The 22201-nt window shown below is 39.7% G+C and overlaps 2 protein-coding genes across 5 annotated transcripts; one reads left to right on the top strand and one right to left on the bottom strand.

Moving 5' to 3' along the window:
• Positions 1-568: 568 nt before the first annotated feature.
• wrnip1 (WRN helicase interacting protein 1) lies at positions 569-5551 on the bottom strand. 3 transcript variants are annotated; one of them, XM_077615167.1, is made up of 7 exons: positions 4774-5551; positions 4492-4686; positions 3599-3840; positions 2817-3031; positions 1644-1799; positions 1409-1483; positions 569-1052 (listed from the first exon to the last, which is right to left on the bottom strand). In XM_077615167.1, the coding sequence occupies exons 1-7, from the start codon at positions 5377-5379 to the stop codon at positions 850-852; spliced, it is 1692 nt and encodes a 563-aa protein (XP_077471293.1). In that variant the 5' UTR covers positions 5380-5551; the 3' UTR covers positions 569-849. The 3 variants fall into 3 exon arrangements, with proteins under 3 accessions (XP_077471293.1, XP_077471292.1, XP_077471291.1); XM_077615166.1 differs by having other exon boundaries at positions 1404-1483; positions 1704-1799; XM_077615165.1 differs by having other exon boundaries at positions 1404-1483; positions 4774-5549.
• A 730-nt stretch (positions 5552-6281) lies between these two features.
• Positions 6282-21260, top strand: mylk4a (myosin light chain kinase family, member 4a). 2 transcript variants are annotated; one of them, XM_077615164.1, is made up of 15 exons: positions 6282-6656; positions 14725-14809; positions 14949-15285; positions 15542-15837; positions 16202-16307; positions 16699-16792; positions 17081-17190; positions 17279-17420; positions 17491-17561; positions 17636-17764; positions 18493-18645; positions 18720-18798; positions 19201-19255; positions 19762-21177; positions 21211-21260. In XM_077615164.1, exons 1-13 carry the CDS (start codon positions 6513-6515, stop codon positions 19252-19254), a joined length of 1800 nt encoding a protein of 599 aa, XP_077471290.1. In that variant the 5' UTR covers positions 6282-6512; the 3' UTR covers position 19255; positions 19762-21177; positions 21211-21260. The 2 variants fall into 2 exon arrangements, with proteins under 2 accessions (XP_077471290.1, XP_077471289.1); XM_077615163.1 differs by lacking the exon at positions 6282-6656 and adding an exon at positions 11062-12218.
• Positions 21261-22201: the final 941 nt, after the last annotated feature.

Genomic DNA, 22201 nt, shown 5'->3' with positions numbered 1-22201 from the left:
ATATAGCACCACCACCTAGTGGACATTATTAGTTAGGGTAGTAAAACGTCTCCTTTAGTTCTAGGGGTGTATGTTCTCCTTGATTTTATTCTAGAAAAATGGCAGACAGCAAAATTGTAAATCCAAGAAGTGACAACTTTGTGGTCAGATAAGACTGCAATACTTCTCGCAGACCCACCATCTTTACCCTCATGGCGTCCATCTTTTGCACTCCAAAATGATATTAAGCCACTAATCAGCTCACAGTTTATGCAGAAATATCACTTGACCTTTCGCGTTTTTGTCTTTTCAGAAAAAGGCCCTAAACTTAGATTGCTGGTGGCAAACCATTTCCACAGAAGAGCCAAAAAGCAGTTTTTTGTTTCAACCAATGAAGAGGACACCTTTTTCATAGCCTATCACCTATAACCAGTTGATTGCTGTGAAGTGCTGCTTGTTTCAGCATAAAATGTATTAGGTTAAACTTGTAACTCTTGTAAAGGTGGGGGAAGGTAAAATTAGCTCACTTCCATGCCCTGTTGTCGGGTACAAATAAAAGATGACTTCCTGTTCAATAATGAAAAGAAAATAAACTGGCAAAATTTTAAATCATTTATTAACAATGAATTTTTAAAGAATCTCAACACTTTTAACATGGCATAACCTAAATTCTTAATATCCATTATTGGAGTAGAATGAAGGAGTCAATCTGAAATATAGATGCCATGTTCGGTCTTACTGTAATTTACCTTTCAGTGTGTGTACAATAGCCGATGAGTGACTATGGGTAATTATGCTTCTGATGGCGTCCAGGTAAAGAAGTCAATGCCCTGAAGCTCTTCAGGCAGGTACTCTTGCTCCACAGGTGTGCTAAAGGCAGGATTGTATTTGTAGTCCTTGGCATAGCCCAATTGCTTCATGAGACGGGTGGGTGCATTGCGCAGGTGGAGGGGGACAGGAGGCAGAGGACCTTTGTGGCTCCTCAGACATGCCTTCACATTTTTGTAAGCATTGTACACTTCCACAGATTTGGCCGCCCTGGAGAGATAGACCACACACTGAGCCAAGATCACCTGGAAAAGGAACAAGGAACAATTTATTGAAGTATTTCAATTAAAAACAATAACTTCATCATAGTCTACAAGCCACATCTGTTTTTTGTCATTCCCGCAATTACATATTAAAAACATTACATTAAGTTTCATATTTTATTTGCTCAACTATTCAACTTGTGCATATTACTCAAAATTCTGGTCCTTTTCCAAAACTATGCAGATTATTGCATGCTTAATTCCTAAGCATGAACACCAGCAAATAGTCATTATCATGTATAGAACCATCTAACTACAATTTATAAACGAAATCATGAAATATTCATGTACGACTAGTATGTCCAGTATATATCTTTAAGAATCGGTAAATACCTCACATTCAGGCATCCCAATGAGGTGACAGGCTTGGAAAGCAGACACAGCCTGAGGAAGAGCAAGGGTATCTGCGATACCTGAATAATAAGAAAGCCAAGTGGGGGGGATAAAAATGAATTACATATTTACTTAACTTAAGGCATTCAAGGCTGCCAACCCTCCCAGTTCAAATGAATTGGAACTTGGATGTCTATTGTAATCAGTGACAGTTAAGGGGTCCAGGTGCATCTCCCATACCCACGTCCTCGCTGGCAAAGCGGACGAGCCTGCGTGCTACATAGAGCGGATCCTCCCCACCTTCAAGCATGCGGCCCAGCCAGTAGAGGGCAGCGTTCTGGTCAGAGCCTCTCATAGACTTGTGTAAAGCTGAGATGCAGTTGAAATGCTCTTCACCTTGGAGTGACACAAACACATTGCTATGATTTAAAAAAAAAAAAGAATAAAAATGGTAGCTTTTTCAGTTGATGTGACGGTGAAACTGCCAGGGAACAGGCCTAAAGATCGACCTGAGAGGAGATAGGTGGGTGGAGTGAGGGGGACATGAAAGTGGAGGATGCAAACGTCGAGCAGAAGTGGACAACGTTGATCTGCTGTGGTGACCCAAGCATAAAGTGTTGTAGTAGTAGAACATGGCCAAAAGTATTAATTTGAGTGTGACTACTTGTATATCCTGACTAGTTCTGGCTATATCTTGCCTTTTGCCGTAATTCAGTAGCACACAAAATTGTGCTCAACACACTAAAGGTGACTACAAAGACGCCAGGAGAGGAACAGCGTGGGACTTCGTTTTAATCGGAGTCATTTGTCAAGCAGTCTGAGTGCTTTTCATCACCCGATAAAATTGGGACCAGTAAATCTCAAATTTTCTGGACAGCTGAATGTTATGTAACGGGGCAACTGGGGAGGCCAGAGGGAGAAATAGTGGGCAGGTGTTCTCCTCTCTTGGTCATAACAAGGTGCTGGAAGTTCACGTTCAAAGGAGAACACTGAAATGGACTTCAAATTGCTTTTTAAAAATAGATGAGTGTCTGTAGTTAAAATGTTCTTGTGAGCTAGCCGCCTTGAATTTTGCTCAAATGTGATATCGCTTTACATGACATAATAAACACTCAAGATAGGTTTTTCTACCCATGTGTTTGCTGTTAAGATGAGCAAAGATCATATAGGGTAAAAATAAAATAAATATGTTTTCAAACAATGGCTTTTTATACACGTATGACTTGTCTTTGATATGTTACACTCGAGAATCTGTGATTACTCATTGCTAGTCCACCCAGTTCAAATGGATTGGAAGTTTATCACCCTCGGTGGCAGTAAATAAGCTAGAGATGCAAAATGTTTGGTTCAATACAATGAAGGTGCGTTGAGGCATTCATTTTTGCATTGGGAGAATCAGGTGGAGAAGTTTACCTGCTCTATCGTAAAGAATATGAGACCTCTGGAGACCCTCCTTGATGTGTTCTTCTTTCACAACAATTTCCTGGGTGGAGCCTTCTGGTCTAGGCTGGGTCAAGTTGAACTGAGCTTGAACGGCCAGTTGCAGACTGTTGAGCCCAGTCCGAGCATCACCGTCACACAGGTAGGCGATCGTGTCCAGAGCTTTTTGCTCGATGTAAACTTTTAACCTGAAAACAAAGCAATATATCTCATTAAACAATTACTAATATAAGTGTTTTTGGTCACTAGCAAAATTGCAGAAAAACAATTCATCTTACATGTCATGGCACTACTCGTGACATGGAGTATTTTATTCTGACAACCATTAAAAACTGATACGGTAGCCAATTGGAGAAAGGCTACTGTAGGGGGCTTGGCTTGGATAAATGGGAACACCAAAGTCTGGTGTAAGTCCAAGCTTTTAATGTGGACATGTCATTTGTGATTTGCTGCGTTCTTTCCGTGCATGGCAAAGAATACGGCCAACAAACCTAGCTGACGTCGCATTCTGCACACAGCAAGTAACCATCAAAGACTCCGCGGGCTACAACTTGTGTGCAAATCTAATCTGTCAACACATAATACGCGAGCAGCGCTGGGGGGGCGGGTGGGGATTGTGCTGGCTCCTGCTACTCTCCCCCCATAAATGATCTAAACTCGCCTAGTGTACCAGCCATAGAAGATGAGAACACTCAGCAAAGAATTTTGATTTGTAGCAAGTTGTCTAGACGGTGGCGGCAGTGTGGAGCACTCACTCATTCCCGTCCCCTCGGTTATCCGACCATTTGAGGTCGGCTTGATTCCCTGCCAGCACTGTGATACCCATTGCCGTGAGTGCCCGGTCCAGGATCGAGCCCATCGCTTCGACCGAGAGCTTTTCAAGGACCAGCACCCTGCAGCGGCTCAGCAGAGCTGAGTTCACCTGGAAGGACGGATTTTCAGTGGTGGCGCCGATCAGTGTGACTGTTCCACATTCAACATGAGGAAGGAACGTGTCCTGGAATACCCAAGAAGACAGAAGACAAACTGTGACCATCACTGAAGTCACAATATCTTTTTCCCAGTGAGTATTTTCTTTATTTGACTTATACATAGCATAACAGCTTGTGGATGCAGTTACTCCATAGGTGAAAAAATGACACATATATTATTTTATTTTAATGAAATGCTGTAGTGTAGATGTGTAAAGTTATTTTCGGTTGACTGAAAAGGTAGTCATAAACATACTGCAATATAAATATGGCCAGAAAACCACTGGGGCGTGACTGACCAGTTTTATGTCCACCGTACTACTTCTTGCTTCTTGCTTATCTATTCTGACAGATTTCAAATGGAATAGTCAATTCAATCAACTTGATACAATATCTACAAAACAATCAGTTATCAACTAAATAAAAAAATAATTTTTGCATTTCAATCATTTTGACTAGAGATGCTAAATTAGTATTTTAGGGTGCAATCCGATCTATTAATCCATTGTATATTTATCATCCATTTTATTTACTCCATCTCAAGCCACCAGGCACCTCTACAGTCCCCAAATAGGCTTGACCTTGACACAGATGCATTATATTGCCTCTGTAATTTTACATGATCATATCTCAGCATACATTGTAGCATGGATGTTTGGGCATGTACTGTAACCCACCTGCTGGGATTTATTGAAGCGGTGGATTTCATCAATGAAAAGGATGGTTCTGCGCTTGCATAGCCGCAGCTCGTTCTGCGCTTGTTTGATGACTTCTCGCACTTCGGCCACGGATGCGCTGGTGGCGGAAAGCATCACAAAACGAGCCGTACCCTTTTTCTTGCTGTTGCTGGCAATGATATGAGCCAGAGTGGTCTAAAACAGAGAAAGCTTTTACTCAAGTACAGAATGTCACCACACACATATATGCTTGATTCCTGAACATGAAAGCATCACCAGAACCTTGCCACATCCTGGTGGTCCCCATAGGATGAAAGAAGGTATTTCTTGGCAGTCCAACAGGGACCGGAGAAGGGTTTTTTCACCCACAACTTTACTCTGACCAAAGTATTCCTCCAGCGTGGTGGGCCTCAATAGCTGCGCAAGTGGTTTATTTGACGTTAAAAGGGTCCGTAAACACAAAGTGGGTGTTGCGTTCAGGTTTACTCCCTCATTCTTAATTCGTGCTCCCGAACATTCGAGTCCGGACGGAAAAGTGCGTTTAAGTCCCTTGTTGATCGCGCTACCACATGGTTGGGTGTTAGGGAATGCAGAATTCGAGTCAATTTGAGCAGAATTTTTACTTTTATCTTGGTGAAACATGGAGAAAACACCAGATGATGATGAAGAGGTCTCAGGGTCTCCACCAGATCGCTTCTGCGCTACTTCGGAGCAAAACTTCTTCTTTGATGGCCCACCGTCAGACTCCTGACACAAACGACTGTTCCCGGAGTCACTTTTGAGTAGACAGACGTCGAGATGGCCATTAATATCATCGGAGGTGAAGTCTTCATCACAAACCGGACACTGTACCGAGTTCGTCGCCTTTTCTGTCACGTCGCTCGCCATCTTGCTTCCAGCTAAACTTTGGCCCCGTCATCACGTGACCAAAACACTCCTTTAAAATTGAAAAAAGTGATATTTTCTTTTCATTTTTCAGAAGTACCAGCAGGGGCTGCTAAAGCCAAATATAAAGTCTTTTTTACGAATCATTTGATGCATTCATTTTGAGAGATTGGATATTTTCCCCGTTTAAATACAGATGCATCAGAAGAAATATTATAAAAATGTTTGACAAATTATCTTTGAAATTTAGAAGTCCGAGAGGCCCTTGTGATAAGAGGAACAGAATGCTAATGAAAGGACCATTAGGGCAAATTTGGCATGATAAAGCAGCATTCTCCATTATAAAACACTTAACTGGCAACCCAATATACTTCAATATTTTGATCCTGGTTGCGGTGTCATTTTTAGCCACCAGTTTTAGATATTACTCCTTCGAGAGGACTGAACGAGAACATTTTCATTAAAAATGTTCAAAGACCTAATACATTTAATGCAAGAAAGCTCTTATTTGTAGACTTTATCTGCATTAACCACAAAGCAACATTCTCGTACTCGATTGTAATTCACAAAAACAAAACAAACCACTTTAACACGTTTCAAGTCCAAATATTACAATAAAGGCGACCATTAGATTACTATGAAAAAATATATATAATATAGAGAATACATTTTCTTTTCAACAACACCCTCAATGCGCGTGTCCCGCGCACCTACGCGTAATTTCCTCGTTTGTCAATGTCAGTCCTTTGTGAATCTGAAATCTGCTTTCAAATGACAGGACTAGTTTTGATAAAGGGCCACTTTCTCGCGCAGATGAGAGATCACGCAGGATTACGCACACACCACTTTCTCGTGCAGATGAGCGATTACGCAGGATTACGCACGCGCGTCAGTGCTGTCACACACCTCTTGATGGCACCTGTCACTCTTTATTCACAGGGACACACCAATCGTCATTGGGCACTTAGTGCTGATAGGAGCCGAGAGGGTATGACTGAATAATAGACAAGCGCTCATATTTGGGTCTCTCATGCAGGACACGTGACTTTTCTTGTCATCACTTGCAACCCGTCACTTGAAACTGTCCTCCCCTCAGCACCCAACAGGTCTCTAGAAGATAGCAAAGAGCCAAGAAGATGTGGGGGCTAGTGAAAGCGTTAGTGGACTTTGCGAGCAGTTGGAGTATTTGGTTGGTTACCAGCATGTGTCTGTTGCTTGCCTACATTTGCCACAACCAGTGGAATTTAACCTGCAACAGCACTCAAGGAGCATCGCAGCAGGTAGTACAATGAACCTTATACATTAGATTTGTTTTTGTGAGTGATTTTTAGAGATAATGCTCGTTCATATATTAGTGAAATTAATATTGATTATTTATTAATTATTCATTTAAAAAATAAAATATATTTATCAAATTCATCCATGTAGAAAGAACCCTTTTTAATTGAAAATAGCCAAATTACAGTTTTCTGATTTATAATAGTGGAGAAAAATGCTAGTATTTCCAGGAAGTGGCCTCCTGTTATGTAGGTCAGGATAAGTGGAATTTAGAATGGATGGATTGTCCAGGTGCCCTTTGAGCAATGCACCAACAGCCTCAATTGCAGCCTCAAGTAATCTATTGTGTGCCACACGCGTTTCGGGCAAAATTGATCAGTGTTCGGTGATCAAATCACGTTAAACTTGTTGATTTTAATAAGTTTGGGGCTCGGCTTTCTTCATTTTAAGAGAACATACATTCTCATTCAATTTCACACTCCCATTACTACACACAGCACTAATTTACTGCGGGATATGTTCAGTCACTAGCTTAACCAATCAGAAAACAGAATATATTAAAAGATGACTTAAAATTAGACAATTTTAAAATGATCAGTTCACTTACTGGCTGTCATTGAGTGGTATCAATTTTCTATCGCTGTCAATGTCATTGAATGAGTTGATCTGATTAAAAAAACAAAAAAAACTAAAACAAATGCTGATCTCATTTCACTTCACACAACAAGCTTCCATTCATACAGATAAAAGCAACCGTGTGTGATATATGATCTTCCTAAACTCTCAAAGCCACAAGCAATAAATCGTGTGCATGTGTGTAACTATCCTAGTCATACTGTACGCAGCAGCTGGAGGAGTTAAACGTGAGCTAACTAGGCCACTGGCGTTTATGAGTGAGTGTGAGGGGATTTTACAGTACAGATTTTGCGACATGCATTCACTGCCATCAAGTGATTCTCACTGCAGATGCTTTTCAGGGTCTAACACTATGATTAAAATTTCATTCATTCATTGCCCGGGCAGCTTGTTCTCACAAGGATTGCGGGGGTGCTGGATTCCATCCCAGCCAGCTGCGGGGGTACCCTGAATTGGTTGCTAGCCAATTGCAGGGCACACTGAGACAAACAACACACAAGAAGGACAATTTTGAGTGTTCAACCAGCCGACCATGCATGTTTTGGGAAAAGAGATGAATGTGATTAAAGTGTTTATTTTATATACAGCCATACAAAGAGTAACTTGAATCTGAAATAGTTTAGACAGATCCCTTGTTTTGAACTGGGTACTGAATAAAATAATTCAGTATTTGTGGTTAAAACCTTTAGAGTGCGCCATCTCAGACAAGCCGCTGTTCTGGCCCCTTCTCTTGTTTCCATTCGTCCTTTGACATTTTGGAGCTCTACAATGACATTTACCACAGCAGAGCCACCACTATGTGTCTAAGCTCTTCCCATGCGACCTCCTGCATACTGTCATTGACCTTAAATCCTCACATGTATTTGGATGCAATCATTATGAAATAAATGGTTTTTAATACAATGCTGTCCCCAAGACTTCTCAACAATATTATTGTGGTGAATGGCATGTGAGACATATGAAAACACAGAATATAAATGTAACCATGCTCCTTTTGCTGGCCAGTATTTCTCATTAATGCACAGATCTTAAAGAGTTGGAACCCTTAGCGTATTTTTAATTAATGCGTAGATCTAAGAGTTGGAATAGAAATGAATGTATCCCATTAATGTGCAGGCCTGCTCACCATTATCTGCACCCATGAAGATCAAGTACACATAGTTGGAATAATCTTGTAAATATGAATTATGTTGGATACATAGATTCCCATTCATTTGTCAAAATATTCTATTGATTATGCTAAAAAAAGACTGCCTAATAATGGTGAGCAGGACTGTAAATGTTTTTGAAATGCGAAAAATGTTAGCATGTTGAAAACACAGGATGATCGCAAAGGAACACAGAAGAGACATTAGCGTGGGGACTTGCATTTCACAGCTCCCCACATATTTAAGTGCACAAGTTTTCCGAAGTAATGTAGAGCCAGAGCTGGCAGGGGGCGCTTCCAGACCGAAGCCTACTGGACAGAAGCCATGCAGATCATTGGCCTTTCGCCTCCTGGGACATTTTGTTCTTTGGCCAGGAGGCACGCTCCATTTTTAACTGATCACATTGACCACTTGCCAAATAGGCTGATACCAGAGGTTCAAGCAGGTCACGACTTAATACCGAAAAAGGACATATCCATTCAAGTGAGAATCGAGTAGCATTTGCAGTTGGTTGACAAAGACACAAAAAAATGTGAAGGAGCAAACTACCTCACCAAAGTAACCTAAACAAGGCGATAGTTGCATGCTATGTAGGAACCAAAAAAAGCGGGCAATTTAAAAACTCACTAAAAACTCAACTCAAAAACTACACAACTAAAATGAAATATGCACGTATGAAATGATAATAAAATTATCAAGGCATGGCTATCAGAACAAATGAAAAATAGTTTCCGTTAAGCATACAGTAGGCTGAATTTTAAATTACAAGCCTTTATTCTAACATTATTGTGCAAAAAAATACAACACAATTTTCAAATCTCGTCTGCGTGCATAAATACACATACATACTGAAACAGAAATTTCAAAATGATATTATGCAGTGTCTTGGCAAGATATACTAGTTGCATGTTCATAATGGCGTCCCTTGCATAAAGGTTGAGTAGAATGTGTGATATTTTTCTTTGACACATGTAGGAATTTCACAGTCCCATTGCTTGAAAACATTTAGTTGTTTAATGTGTGTGTGTGTGTGCACGTGCATACAAATCTGCCTGTCACAAAAAGTGAATAAGGTGAGTAATTTCTGAGAAGTGGTCATGATAGTGTTACTTTCTTTGGCACGGGTTTCACAGTAATGAGTGAGTGATACATACGATATATTTGTCAAAAGTCTCAACAGCCTGTGTTTATGTCCCTTCTGGGTCCCTCTCAATCCTTATAATGGCCTAACTCATGAACCAAAATATAAAAAAACAGCTGTTACTACACATTAGAGAAGCAAAAGAAATGCAGATTCTTGGATGTAGGGCTTTTAATTATAAATTGTCTTAAGACAACTATGCCTTTGTCAGTGATTGAATTAGTCACGTGTCATCTTTTACTTGAGCTCATCTTGATCTGCCAAGCTCTCCATCCCCTGTCATTTTGCTCACAGAACTTGGCTTGGACAACTGCAGTGTGGAAAATTTGGCCAGGGTCACTGGCTCAATTTGCAGTCTTCATCTTTGGCATTGTGAGGTGTCATCACAGTGTCTTAACCGAGCCAGATTGCCACTAAATTCCATTGGGATTTAGAATTTATGATTATTCAAGTCAGTCGGACTATGGCTTCTCTAGCATGTGGGTGAGATATTCTTTATGATGTCAATATCTGTTTCTGACCTGTGAGGCAAGTTTCTTTAGATACGCCAGCATCAGTGACAGTGAGTTTACTTGTTCACCTTGAAAGGGACAACAACTGAATCATGAAAAAGAAATGCAATGAAGCTACTTAAAATAGTTCTCCTTTTAGATGGGCATAAATAGTACAAATGATGAGTCCAATAGATTATTTTACCTCTGATATCTCGGATTATAATGTAATTTTGGGTGTTGGGCACAGACAAGATCGACCATAAATTTGTTGATGTTTTCATTGGAACCGTTTCAAAATTATATGATATATGAATTATTTTATGTATATTTGTTCGAATATAACATTTTATCAAATGAGGGTTGTGGTGATATTGCAAGGACAGTTAAAATTAGCTCTTTCCTGGTGGTTATCAGTGGATGCGTTTGTCAATGTGCTGGCTGATGATAAATCATCCATGTCAGCTATCATTTTCCAGCAGGCAGGCCAATCATCTCACTGTACTACATGTCCTCTAAAGATGGATTGATTCACAGGTCTCTTTTTACATTCTTCTGAGTGTCTGGCTTCCAACATGGGCTTTTTCATGTTTGGAACATACATTGTTTATCTTAGTTTAGTCTCTGACTCCTTGCATCGTCCTTGTTAACATGCATGAGAAGGAGATGCAATGTCTTGAAACGTTAGCTGGTGCTCAGTTGACTTTAAGCTTGGTTTTGTTTTGTTTTTCTGCTTGATCTACTTTTTGCGCTTTATTCTTTAGTCCAATTGGAATTGACAATGTTTTAAGAGTAGATCATGTCACTCAGTCCATTTCTTTTTAAATATAGGACAAAGTATGCCATTTAGATTTCATACAGTTCATACTACCTAATGAGCTAAAATGTAAACAAATATGCTGGACTGTTAATTACATAATAACACCGTGTATATATTCTTTGGGTCTGCCAATATAAACACAGCATTGTGATTAACTCATTAACTGCCATTCACATGGTATTTTGGACAATCACTCACCACCAGCACTGGAGTTAAGCATGTATTGCCATCAAAATCAGCCAATAAATTAATATCTTCACAGTGGGTCTGAACAGAGCTATTGAAGCCTTCTCTTGTTGTCTTTACCATCATTAGCAAACAAGCTTTAACATCCTCCTGTGCCACTCAAGTAGTGTGTATGGTGACCATTTTGACACTGGCAGGCGAATGATGGTTGTGGGCTTAACACTTAAAGGTTCTCAAATGTCTCATAGCCCGAGCAGTGCCAAACCCCCTCCCCAAACACTTGACCCATGCTGACGCAGTCTGTCCTTTTACATTTAGGGCCACAGGCTCACTGCAATCCCAATAGTGTGGACAGGAGCGCACACTTGGATTATAGGTTGAAAGAGCTTTAGGTCTTTCTGTTTTTTTTTATTTTAAATTATTACATCAAATTTTTTAGGTCACTTTTTTCAGCTGTGAATGGTTGAAATCGACCACTGTTCTTTTGACCTTTCTGGAGTTTTACCCCAGAAGGTTTGCACACCTGCGGGTACCACTGAAAGGTAGAGCTGGCTCCGATTGTTACAAAAGTCTTTCCGTCTGTTTCACGGACGTTACCGATCCCACTATTGTCTCGAATTGGTGTCTTGACGTGATTATTCACCGAAAGAGTCATGAGTTCCTCCGTGAAGATCACTTTACCGGGCCAACAGCTGGGCGACAACAGCTGTTTTGACCTCCTCCAGAATCGGATCGAGTTATTGAGCGGCAAGATGGACATGCTCATCCAACTTCAAGAGAAGGTTCTCATCCAGCTTGATGTGAAGTCCAATCCCAAAGAAAAGGATGAAAACGACCAGAAGACCCTCATACCACATTGGGAAGTCAACCAGTCGCAGGGGAACGACGTCAAGGACATATATCAGGAAATGACCAAGATCATGTCTGCGGTCAACCAGCGATCTGAGATTCAGGCTCAGAAGCTGGAGGGAATGGAGAAACTGGTCCTAAGCATGCAGCAAGTGATCAGCTTCATCGGAGAGACTGTCAAAAGCTCTAAAGTTATGCAATTATTGTTCAGAGGGCCCATTGCAAACAAGGGTAACAAAGGAAAACAAGCACCAAAGAGAAAATCATCAGAGGCAATCAAAAAACCACAGAAGGTGAGAAATAAATAATCCTGTCTTTTTGTTGGTAGCCGTTACTGTTTGACCCTAAATTCTGAAATCTTTAGACTGATTTTGGTTGGGTCTTGTCTTGTAAAAGGATCCTAGTGGCAACACTTAATCTTCCTTGTGATATAAATTTGTGGGGTTTAATTGTGTCGGCACACAGTGAGCAGGGCTGGTTGTTGTGAGACGACGCGACCCAGTGGGTTATCGAGCTGAGAAGATTATATTTTGTAGACCTCATATGAATTGAAAAAGCTGTTTTGGCACTGGGAACAGTGTTTGTGGTTTAAAGGGGCTGGAAAAAAACACATTGAGGCTGAATCATTGGGAGTCTGATATCTGTGTTGTTCATTGTCAAATATATGGATAGTTGACTGTTTGAAAAGGATTATATTATGAAACTAAAAATGGATTTGATTAGAGTGCCTTGTCTTAGAATACATTACATCACACCCGATATTTTATATTTTATTACGTTGCATCTATGACAATTTACAGTAGAGTAATTACTATGTGAACATGTTAGTGATAGATAGTGTATGGGTTTTAATTGTTTGGCGCTGTCCAAACAACAATTACAAACTTTGACATGAAAAGGATGAGACAATGAACTAAAATGCCGTGAAATATTCTGGCAAAGATGTGACAAGTTTGCCAGAAAATTGTGGATTGTGGCCAAATTTGAGGATATTCTCTCCATTGCAATCAATTCAATAAAATGAGGATATCTCCTATGAATAAATACATTAGATACAATCATAAAATTAAGATGAATTCCATTTGCAACGCATCCAGAATTGCTATGATTGCCTGCCAATAAAAGTGCACAAGGGTATCAGCAAGTAATGCTCTCCACATAGATGTGCCTTCGTCAACAGAAATCAAGGATTTCCATGGCAGTGTAACTGAAATGCTGGAAGACTATATAAGTAAAAGCTAGTGTTTGTCTTTAGTTGCTGCTAATTATGAACCTCATTGAAAGATCACTAAGTGTTTTCTTGGCATCAAGTAAGCATTCACTGGCACTAATTTATTATCAATGCATTTCTATCAGAGCTTAGGTAACCAAAAGCAAGCAACTGATTAGGTTATGTGCTTGAAATTTTGATTATATCACAGTGCAACTCTCTGCAGAATAATCAACATAATGCCAAATAGGGAACATAATTAATTCATGGCAATAAGCAGTAAATTGGGTCTACCAATTGGCTACTGTGTAGAGTGGGAATTACGTTTAAGGGAATTTCTGTTGTCGTCAGAGCACTTTAACTCTGTCCTTGTCTACCGCTGAGGTGTGACATTCCTAAATTTTTGTCAAGGAATTTCCGCAACTCCTGCGTCACCCAATCAGTGAGTTGGAATGCAGTAAGAGTCTCTGTCACCGCGGAGACCAGGCATCGGAAATATCCTGTCTGTGCTGTTTACCTCACGGTAGCAAATGTGAGACCCCTGCTCCCCTCCCACAGTGGGTTGAAGACAAGTTTTATTTTCCATGTCAACCTGAGAACCCAGTGTTTAGTGAGTCCTCAGCTGCGGAAATTTGGACCAGAGCCTACAGTCACTTGTAATATTTTCCGCTCATGGTCAGAGACCAACACGTTGCATTCCGTGGCTGAGTGCTACAAACGATAAGCTATGAATTCTGGCCTGCTGGCCATTGATTCATCTTAACAGCTTAATTTTGTGCTGCCCTAATGTTGTTTCATTATCACCTCAACCTATTGTCATTGAATACTGGCAGAAAAAGCAATCACACAGGTATGTTGCGTGTCAAAAATATTGTTCTGCGTCAACACTGACTCCAAATATCCAGCATAAACTAAATTGGAAATGCACAAATTTTAAGTATTGTTATCTGATAAATATTTGAAATGGATCAAACCAACTCAACTCCACTGAAGAGAAACACTCGATATTATCCATACACCATATAATGGATAATATCAGTGCTCTTGACTATGAAATAATGATCAGTTCTGATTAACGCCGGCTGCTATTGATGGCTATAGATGTGTAATCCACTTTGAGGGCTCGCCAAGTGAGTAAGTGAAAATGTTTTGGTGAAGGGAATGCAGAAAAGTGTGATACAACAACTCATTATCAATTACCTTATCTATAATGTTAATCAGTGGCATTGGTCAAATGAGAAAACTACTTTTATTGATGTTGAGCTCTTTATGCTGTGTGTGCAGAGTTTTTTTGCTCAATAACTAGCTCTATCACAGATTTAAAAAAATAAATAAAAAAAGAATGAAACTACTTTTCTTTAGCTGTCTCTCAGGTTAAAGCATCATGGAGGGAATCATTTCGATGCTGCTCGTATTTCTTGAATTTTTGTATGTCTACTGGTGTTTACAAAGAGCTGCATTCATAAACGACTTTTTTTCCTTATTTGACACTAGTGTTTGTTATAAAGCATGTCTTCAAATTCACATTCAAATGCAAATTGCACATTTTAAAGAGGCAGTCATTTTTCAAATTGATTTATGGTTCACAGCTCAAGGAATGCAGTAAAGATGGTACAGAGAGGCCCCTTTTGACCCCCAAACCTCAAAATACAATGAAACAGCCACACACTGAAGGTACACAAGAGTTACTTACTGGCCATATGGTGGCTAAAGTGGAAAAATTGAATGCATGTTTTTTCTTTGTTTTTCTGGATCTGTCGTGTTCCTGCAGAGTGGCTCAATTTAATGCTTTTTATCTTATGCCCTGTTTTAGTTATCTCAGATGTTCAGAAACTCAACCAGGAGAATGCAGAGAAGTCTGCTCAGCAGCCCAACACCATGTTTTCTGCAGATAAATGTCCTGATAGTGGTCTAATTGGCAAGGTTCAGCAGGATTCTCGACGCCTCCAAGAACAAAAGGCTTCTGATGAAGATGTGGACATTATTGAGGAGGTTGTTGAAATAGTCGAGGAAGTCATCGTAGAAGAAGGGGAAATAGAAGAGGGTGACGAGGTGGAAGAAGAGGTGGTGGAAGTGGTGGAGGAAATCACGATTGAAGAAAACTTACAAAACGCCAAGTCTGACGATCAAAAAGAGCAAATAGTTGCAAGGTAGTTTGATTTTTTTTAAATGTCAAAATGATACCATCCAATCCAATATGACACACTGTACAAGACAGTAAATACAGTTCATGGAGTAATACCATTGAAAGAAGTGAAAAAAAGCATTTTGTGTGATAAATATGATGTATATTATAAATATGAATAAAATCAGCAGGAATAAAAATAAAAAAAATACATGAGTCAACATCTCAGTTTGTGTAAAAAAAACAGGCATCATGTATGAGCATTTACATTGTCCCGGCAGTGATGATTGTGAGGCCACTTCATCTTCTTCCGAATCCGACCCTGAGGTCAGCACCGCCGCCACCTCTTTTGAAACTGAAGAATTGGTGGCAGAGGAATACACGGAGGTCTTGGAAGTTCAGGAGGAAGTGGACAGTGAGGAGGAGAAGCAGGACCAGGCGGACTGGGCTGTCTTTAAGACGGACGGGGTTGAGTTTCAGTTTGACCTTAAGAAGAGATTGGAGCAAGAGAGGAAGGAAAACAAAACCAAGACTGAGGAAAAGAAGGAACCTGGGGATGTTCAGCAATACTTTATTGGTGAGTGCCCTCTTTGGATGATATTTCATGGGTAGGATGTGATTGGCAATTCTGCTGAAGACATTATTAATAATCTTCCACTTCATTCAAAAAAACTCACTTTATTTCTCACTGGGAGGGACCAAAGAAGTAGAAAACAGCAAAAGAAATTAATTAATTGAAAAAGAACCCTACTGACTATTTCTGGGGGCAACAGATTTGAGACTGATGCACTATTACTACTATCAGTTAATTAAGGAAATTCAGAGATGAAAACATAAGATCTGTGCAGGTTACTATTAAAAAATGCCGCATTGTAATGGATTGATAATCAATGACAACGGAATGTTCTCTACTGATTTGTGAGCACGGATTCTGTCCTCAGACACCAGTCCTCCCCCGGCAGCGCCGTTTAACCATCGCATCGTATCGGCCAAGCCCAACCAGATCAGCAACTTCTACACCATCAACTGGCAGGAGGTCCTAGGCGGGTGAGACATGCTCTTCAAATCCAGTATGAGTTGAATACAGTAAGAATGATGATGGCATGTTTATGGGTCTGCGTGTGGGGTTCTTACTTCCCACTGTCCACGAAAAAGCCTTGTATAACATCCCCCTCCCTCCACCTTTTCTACTTCTAGCTCTTCTATTTTTACTGACGGACTGAGGGGTATGTGAAACTGTATCCTCAGTGCCAGTTGGTTGTTAATCATCAAGTGTTAATCTGCACCTTCAAAGCGGAGACACCAGCGTGCTGCTATACAATGAATTAACACGATTAGCTTGTTTGTTTGCACGAAGATCATTATTTTTAATGAGCATGTGGGAAATCCATAATTTCTTGCTCCGTTCTCATGCCTGCTTTCTTCCCTTTCTCTAAAGGGGTCGTTTTGGCCAAGTGCACAAATGTGTTGAAAACTCATCTGGGCTGACGTTGGCAGCCAAGGTCATCAAGGCCAAGTCCCAGAAAGAAAAGGTATACCCCATCATACGCCATCACGGCTGTGATGGATTAGAGCAGCACGACACTCGGATGGTTGCTCGAGTGTGCCACATTAAAAACGAAAGGCTCATTTACAATTTTAGCACGCACTGGTATAACAGGAGACAGCAAAGGGATCTTTACCATTGAGGTGCGAAATATTTGACCTAAAAGTGACGATGATGAGGCATTGTGTTGCATCACCATAGTTGAGGACAGCTGCCGTTGTCCCGCTTCCTCCTCTGTGTTTTTGTTTTTCGGACTCCTGTGTTTTCTAATCAGGAGGTGGTGAAGAATGAAATCCAGGTCATGAACAATCTGGACCACCCCAACCTGATCCAACTATATGCATCTTACGAGTCTCGGAATGACATCATCCTCGTGCTCGAATAGTATGTTGCAATATTTTTGTCATTTTAACTGCAAGTCTATTCAGGTGTTAGTAGAGTTTATCATCTACAACTTTTCACGATTTGCCAGCGTCGGAGGCGGCGAGCTGTTCGACAGGATCATTGATGAAAACTACACGTTAATGGAGTTGGATGCTGTAGTGTTCATCAGGCAGATCTGTGAGGGCCTGCAACACATGCACAAAATGTACATCCTCCATTTGGACTTAAAGGTAAAGGTGAAGGTGAATGCTTGTTTTATTCAATAAATTAAAACTAAAGTGGATTCTTCTTTAACTGCAGCCGGAAAACATCCTGTGTGTTAGCAGAGTCACGAATAAAATCAAGATCATCGACTTTGGCCTTGCTCGGATGTATGTTTTGTCTGCTTTTGTAATGTTGCTGATATTTTCTCTGACTTAAATGTTACGTCTCTATTCTCAAATAGATACAAACCGAGGGAGAAATTACGAGTCAATTTTGGTACGCCGGAGTTTCTGGCCCCTGAAGTCATCAACTATGACTTTGTCTCATTTAACACAGATATGTGGAGCCTTGGTGTCATCACTTATATGCTGTAAGTAATATCGCAAAGTTAGGCCATCACTTAAAAATGTGTTTTCCTCGCATAAGGGCACCATCGAAAGACATTGATGTTCTTTAGTCAAAGTAAAAAGATGCAAATATCACCCACAATTTTTTTGCCATATTTTTAGTATATACTATGTGTGAACTATTGAAGGGGGAGCATACCATTGACTAACATTATTGGCAATATAGATATCTAATCCATTCTAACTTGGAGATATGGCAGCGAAAATGTATAGGCCAAATGTATATTGCCATCAATAGATGGCATTGAAATATGATAATTTTTTGCCATCCTCCCTGTTCAAATTCATTGTATTTCAAATGTTAAGGGCATCAAATGAGAACATTTGCATTTGAGAGCAGAAAACACTTGGAATCACAAATTCTTCCTGTCAACAGAAAAAATCCTGGCATCTGCTACCCAGCTCTATTTTTTATTTTAATTTAATTGGAATGTTTCACATGCAAACACATCAAATCATGGTAAGATCAACATTTGAGAGGTTCTAGGTTCAAATCTAAAATTATTCCAATTAACATGCATATGAGGTCCCATGAGGAGACTAAATTATCCTCCAGTGTGAACGAGCATTTAAATACTAATTTGTCCATATGCCATGTAATTGGCTTCCAGGCAACTTGTGCCCCACATTTGACAGATGTAATGATATGTACAACCAAAATAAATGTGCATGCCTGTGTGTCCCCGCTTAGTCTAAGCGGCCTCTGTCCTTTTCTGGGCGACGACAACAACGAGACACTCAACAACATCTTGGCCTGTCAGTGGAATTTTGAAGAGCAAGAGTTTGTGGACACGTCTGAAGAGGCAAAAGACTTCATCACGAGACTTCTGGTTGTTAATAAAAGGTACACTGTCACATTTTCTGGAATGTTTTTTGCTTCCTAAACCGCAATTCATGTGTAAAATCCTATTTCTTCAGCTGGAGGATGGGAGCGTCCGAGGCCCTAAAACATCCTTGGCTGTCTGATGCCAGCCTTCATCATAACTTGAATACCAAGGTAGCGTGCACAGTGGGGTGCTGACTAGTCAATGCACAATTTTAATTAGCAGCGAGTGACTATATTTGGCATTAAAAAAAAAAAAACCTGGTAAAGACATAGTGGTCACTAATGCGGACATCGCATTTGGTATACGTGTGGTCTGCATGGCATTTTTTTAATTTAAAATTTCATACAATTCTATAATTACAAAAATGAAAAAAATGATAATTAAAACTAATCTATATTATTAAAATGAGTAATAGCAAATGTATACTGGTTATTGTCAATAACACGTACAGGGATTCTTTGCTGCAAACCTAGTGCTGGCAATTGCAGCCAATGAGTTAATTATGCACCTGGGTTAACAGTTAAGCGTAATCAGATCTAAACAAATATTTATTCTTACTTACTGTTTTTCAGAAAACTATGTGCCGATCTCGTCGGTCATCATGTGTGCCCTCTACGGACAGTTGAGGTAACTATAGTTATCAATAGGATTGGGGCGCAATGAGGTCTTGGTTATGAAATTTAATTGACATAGCACTTTGAGAACACTACTCATTTACTCATCCACCCATTCATTCATTACATAGAATTTTTATTATATTATAATTCATTTTATATAAACATGCATGCTCGGCTAGTTGAACAATCCAAATTGTCCCTGCGGATGTCTCAGTGTGCCCTGCGATTGGCTGGCAACCAATTCAGGGTAGCACTCGTCTAGTGCCCTCAGTTGGCTTGGATAGACTCCAGCACCCCCATGGCTTTGTGAGGATAAGCTGTATGGAAAATCTATGAATGAACGAATTTTTAATACCCAAAGCAGCGTTTTAAGACATTCCACCAGAGGGAAGCACCAGGCAACTTTACGAAGGCCAACCTGCATTACTGTTGTCTTGTACTATACGCACATATAGTACATCAACAAGTGCTGTATAAGTCAGCGATATTGACATTGAGAATATGTTCTCTTCTCAGGAACCAAACAGGATATAATGTGGCCACTCCGGACCAAGCCTCTTCTCTAATAACACAACTGTCATGGCAACAACTTTGAAATGACTCGCCTTACATGAGTGTTTTATATGTAAAAGCCTCTTTTGGTTATAGAGTGGATTTACCACTTTACATTATCATATTGCCCAAAACAATGGTCCTGATTCAGAAGAAAAACATAGAATGCACTCTAAAGGGTGTCCAAAGTGACAATTTGGGGGCCATTTGCTGCCTAGTCCAGCCATTTGTCCTTCATCACATAAAAAATTAGTACGACTGACATTAAAATAAAAAAGATTGAAATTAAAAAATGAGAATGATCGACTTAATTGTTTTTATATAACAGCAGTACTTGGGCCGGATGCAATGAAGGTTTTGCTGTAAAGTTGTCTTTGTACTCTGATTATTTTTTAGGGGTTATTTTACTCACTAGAAATGCCGTACCATTTGGTTGGCAGGTGAAACAGAGCTTTTGACTCCACTATTTGTAATATTCAACAATCAATGAACATCAAGGGCAATTAAGAGTATTCAGTGATCCTCACATGTATCGTTAGAAAAGTGAGTGGAAGTCGTGGTACCAAAAGAAAAGTCCAGACAGACCATACGAACGCTTGTGCGAATTCTTGAACGTGACACATTTTTGGATGAGACAAATGAACCTCCAGGTTACTGTAGGGCCCAAAGTGTGTTTTGTCCTTGAATAGATTAAAAAAATAAAATGAAAGGATATGTACTGTACTCTATATGTCAATGGTTATTTGGACACCCTTTAGTTATTTTGTTGCTATGCTAGTGTATTCTATATATAAGCAATACTTGGTGTAGCTTTTTAATGGAGTGTGCAGAGTTCGGATTGTCTTGATTCAAATGCACCTTCACTTAAAGCCATTTGTAATGTTAAAGGAAGAAACAGGTGTTAGGTTCTGAAGCCAATGCAGTGTGATTCATTTGAAATAGTTTTGTAACAATTGCCCGTTTTACATGTAGTTAATATGTAAGGTAGATTTTTTTAAATTGATGAATCTTGTTGGTGTTTTAGTACATGCACTTTATAATTTGTATTTATTCATTAATAGTGTAGTTTCTGTAGGTTTCACCTGCAGTCTGTTTGATTTTGTAATTCAGCAACATAAATACTGTATGTCTTATTACCTGAATACTATGCCATATCTGTTTTCTAAAAAGTGTACGGTAGGCATGAGCTGACAAGCCACTATGGTACCACTTTGACGTTAGATGCGTGTTTATCACTGTCACCAACACGTCATAGGTTTGCCTTCTGTGAAGGTTTACTGTGTAACAAATAAACACTACCTACCTACTGTTGCCTAGTTACTGGATGACACTTAGGTTAGTTTAAATGTCATGTACGTTTGGATTGTTGAAGTTCAATATGTTATGTATGTTTGGATTGTTGAAGTTCAATAGGTTACTCTGACATGACAGCATGTTTTATGTTTTGTTGTTGAGTGAACACAGCCATTAAACTGATACTATTACATATGATACTGTGTCTTGAATTTTATGCATGCAACACTTTATTTGGCACACTTGTACTATTTTATGAGGTGAAATACAAGAACTGCTGTTACAAATGGAAAAATATACAAACATTTACTAATAGGTTCATTGTGTTCAGTTATTTACTATTCTACCATAGTCTCATTAATATAGTGTGATTGGGGGCTTTATGCATTTTAAATGTGAAGGATGACGACCAAACTCCCATACATTGTATGGTTCCGCTCAGGTTAATGTAGCCTCAAATTGACTCATTGAAAGTAAATAGCCACCCGATGGTGCAGTGGTTCTTTCTCCTGACTTAGTAGCAGGAATTCCCTTTCGGTGCTAGTGTGGTTGTGAGTGTCTCTGTGTGTTCTCTATGACTGACTAGCGAACAGTCTTTGCCATAGTTTGCCTTTCGCCCGAAGTCAGCTGGGATAGGCTCCAGCACCAACGGCCTTGGCGGAAGGATAAGTGGGGTTGAAAATGAATGAATGTAAATAAAAGACATAGATGGTGAAAATCATAAGATACCTTATGGAAAGAAAATCAAATTTGTGCCGTGTTGTAGTCCCAAAAATGTTTTTCGATAGTCATTTGTTTGCGATTGTCTCGCCATTTTTTCATGCATTGTCTGGGACATTTGCATGTTTTTCTGCTATTTCTGTACAAATAAATATACATGTCTGGTGGTTCTCAACCATTGAGTATGCAGCAATCCCTGACTAATGTTGTGGCTAGCATAAAATAAGACCTTAGTGTCTTTTTTTACATTTTTTTTTTTTACTGGACATGGATGCCTTGAACAGAATGTATACTTTGTTGCAATGTAGCTTGAAATCGTCACATTCACCTCACCAAATTCTCACATTTTCTTGCCCTTCCTGTGACCTCTTCCAACTTTTTTTCCCCTTCT

This window comes from Stigmatopora argus, chromosome 12, assembly GCF_051989625.1.
Source record: "Stigmatopora argus isolate UIUO_Sarg chromosome 12, RoL_Sarg_1.0, whole genome shotgun sequence".
NCBI classification, from domain to species: domain Eukaryota; kingdom Metazoa; phylum Chordata; class Actinopteri; order Syngnathiformes; family Syngnathidae; genus Stigmatopora; species Stigmatopora argus.
Note: the sequence above shows the minus strand (reverse complement) of the source record. Positions and strands in the feature narration are given on the sequence as shown.

Bases quoted from the DNA above. Each gene is read 5' to 3' on its own strand.
- wrnip1 (XM_077615165.1), bottom strand. From the start codon at position 5,379: ATGGCGAGCGACGTGACAGAAAAGGCGACGAACTCGGTACAGTGTCCG. The intron at 3,032-3,598 runs GTGAGTGCTCCA...CTTTGTTTTCAG, and splicing joins AACCGAGGGGACGGGAATGA to GTTAAAAGTTTACATCGAGC. The intron at 1,800-2,816 runs GTAAACTTCTCC...TGTCACTCCAAG, and splicing joins TATTCTTTACGATAGAGCAG to GTGAAGAGCATTTCAACTGC.
- mylk4a (XM_077615163.1), top strand. From the start codon at position 11,730: ATGAGTTCCTCCGTGAAGATCACTTTACCGGGCCAACAGCTGGGCGAC. The intron at 16,308-16,698 runs GTGAGACATGCT...CTTTCTCTAAAG, and splicing joins TGGCAGGAGGTCCTAGGCGG to GGGTCGTTTTGGCCAAGTGC. The intron at 18,799-19,200 runs GTAGCGTGCACA...ACTGTTTTTCAG, and splicing joins ATCATAACTTGAATACCAAG to AAAACTATGTGCCGATCTCG.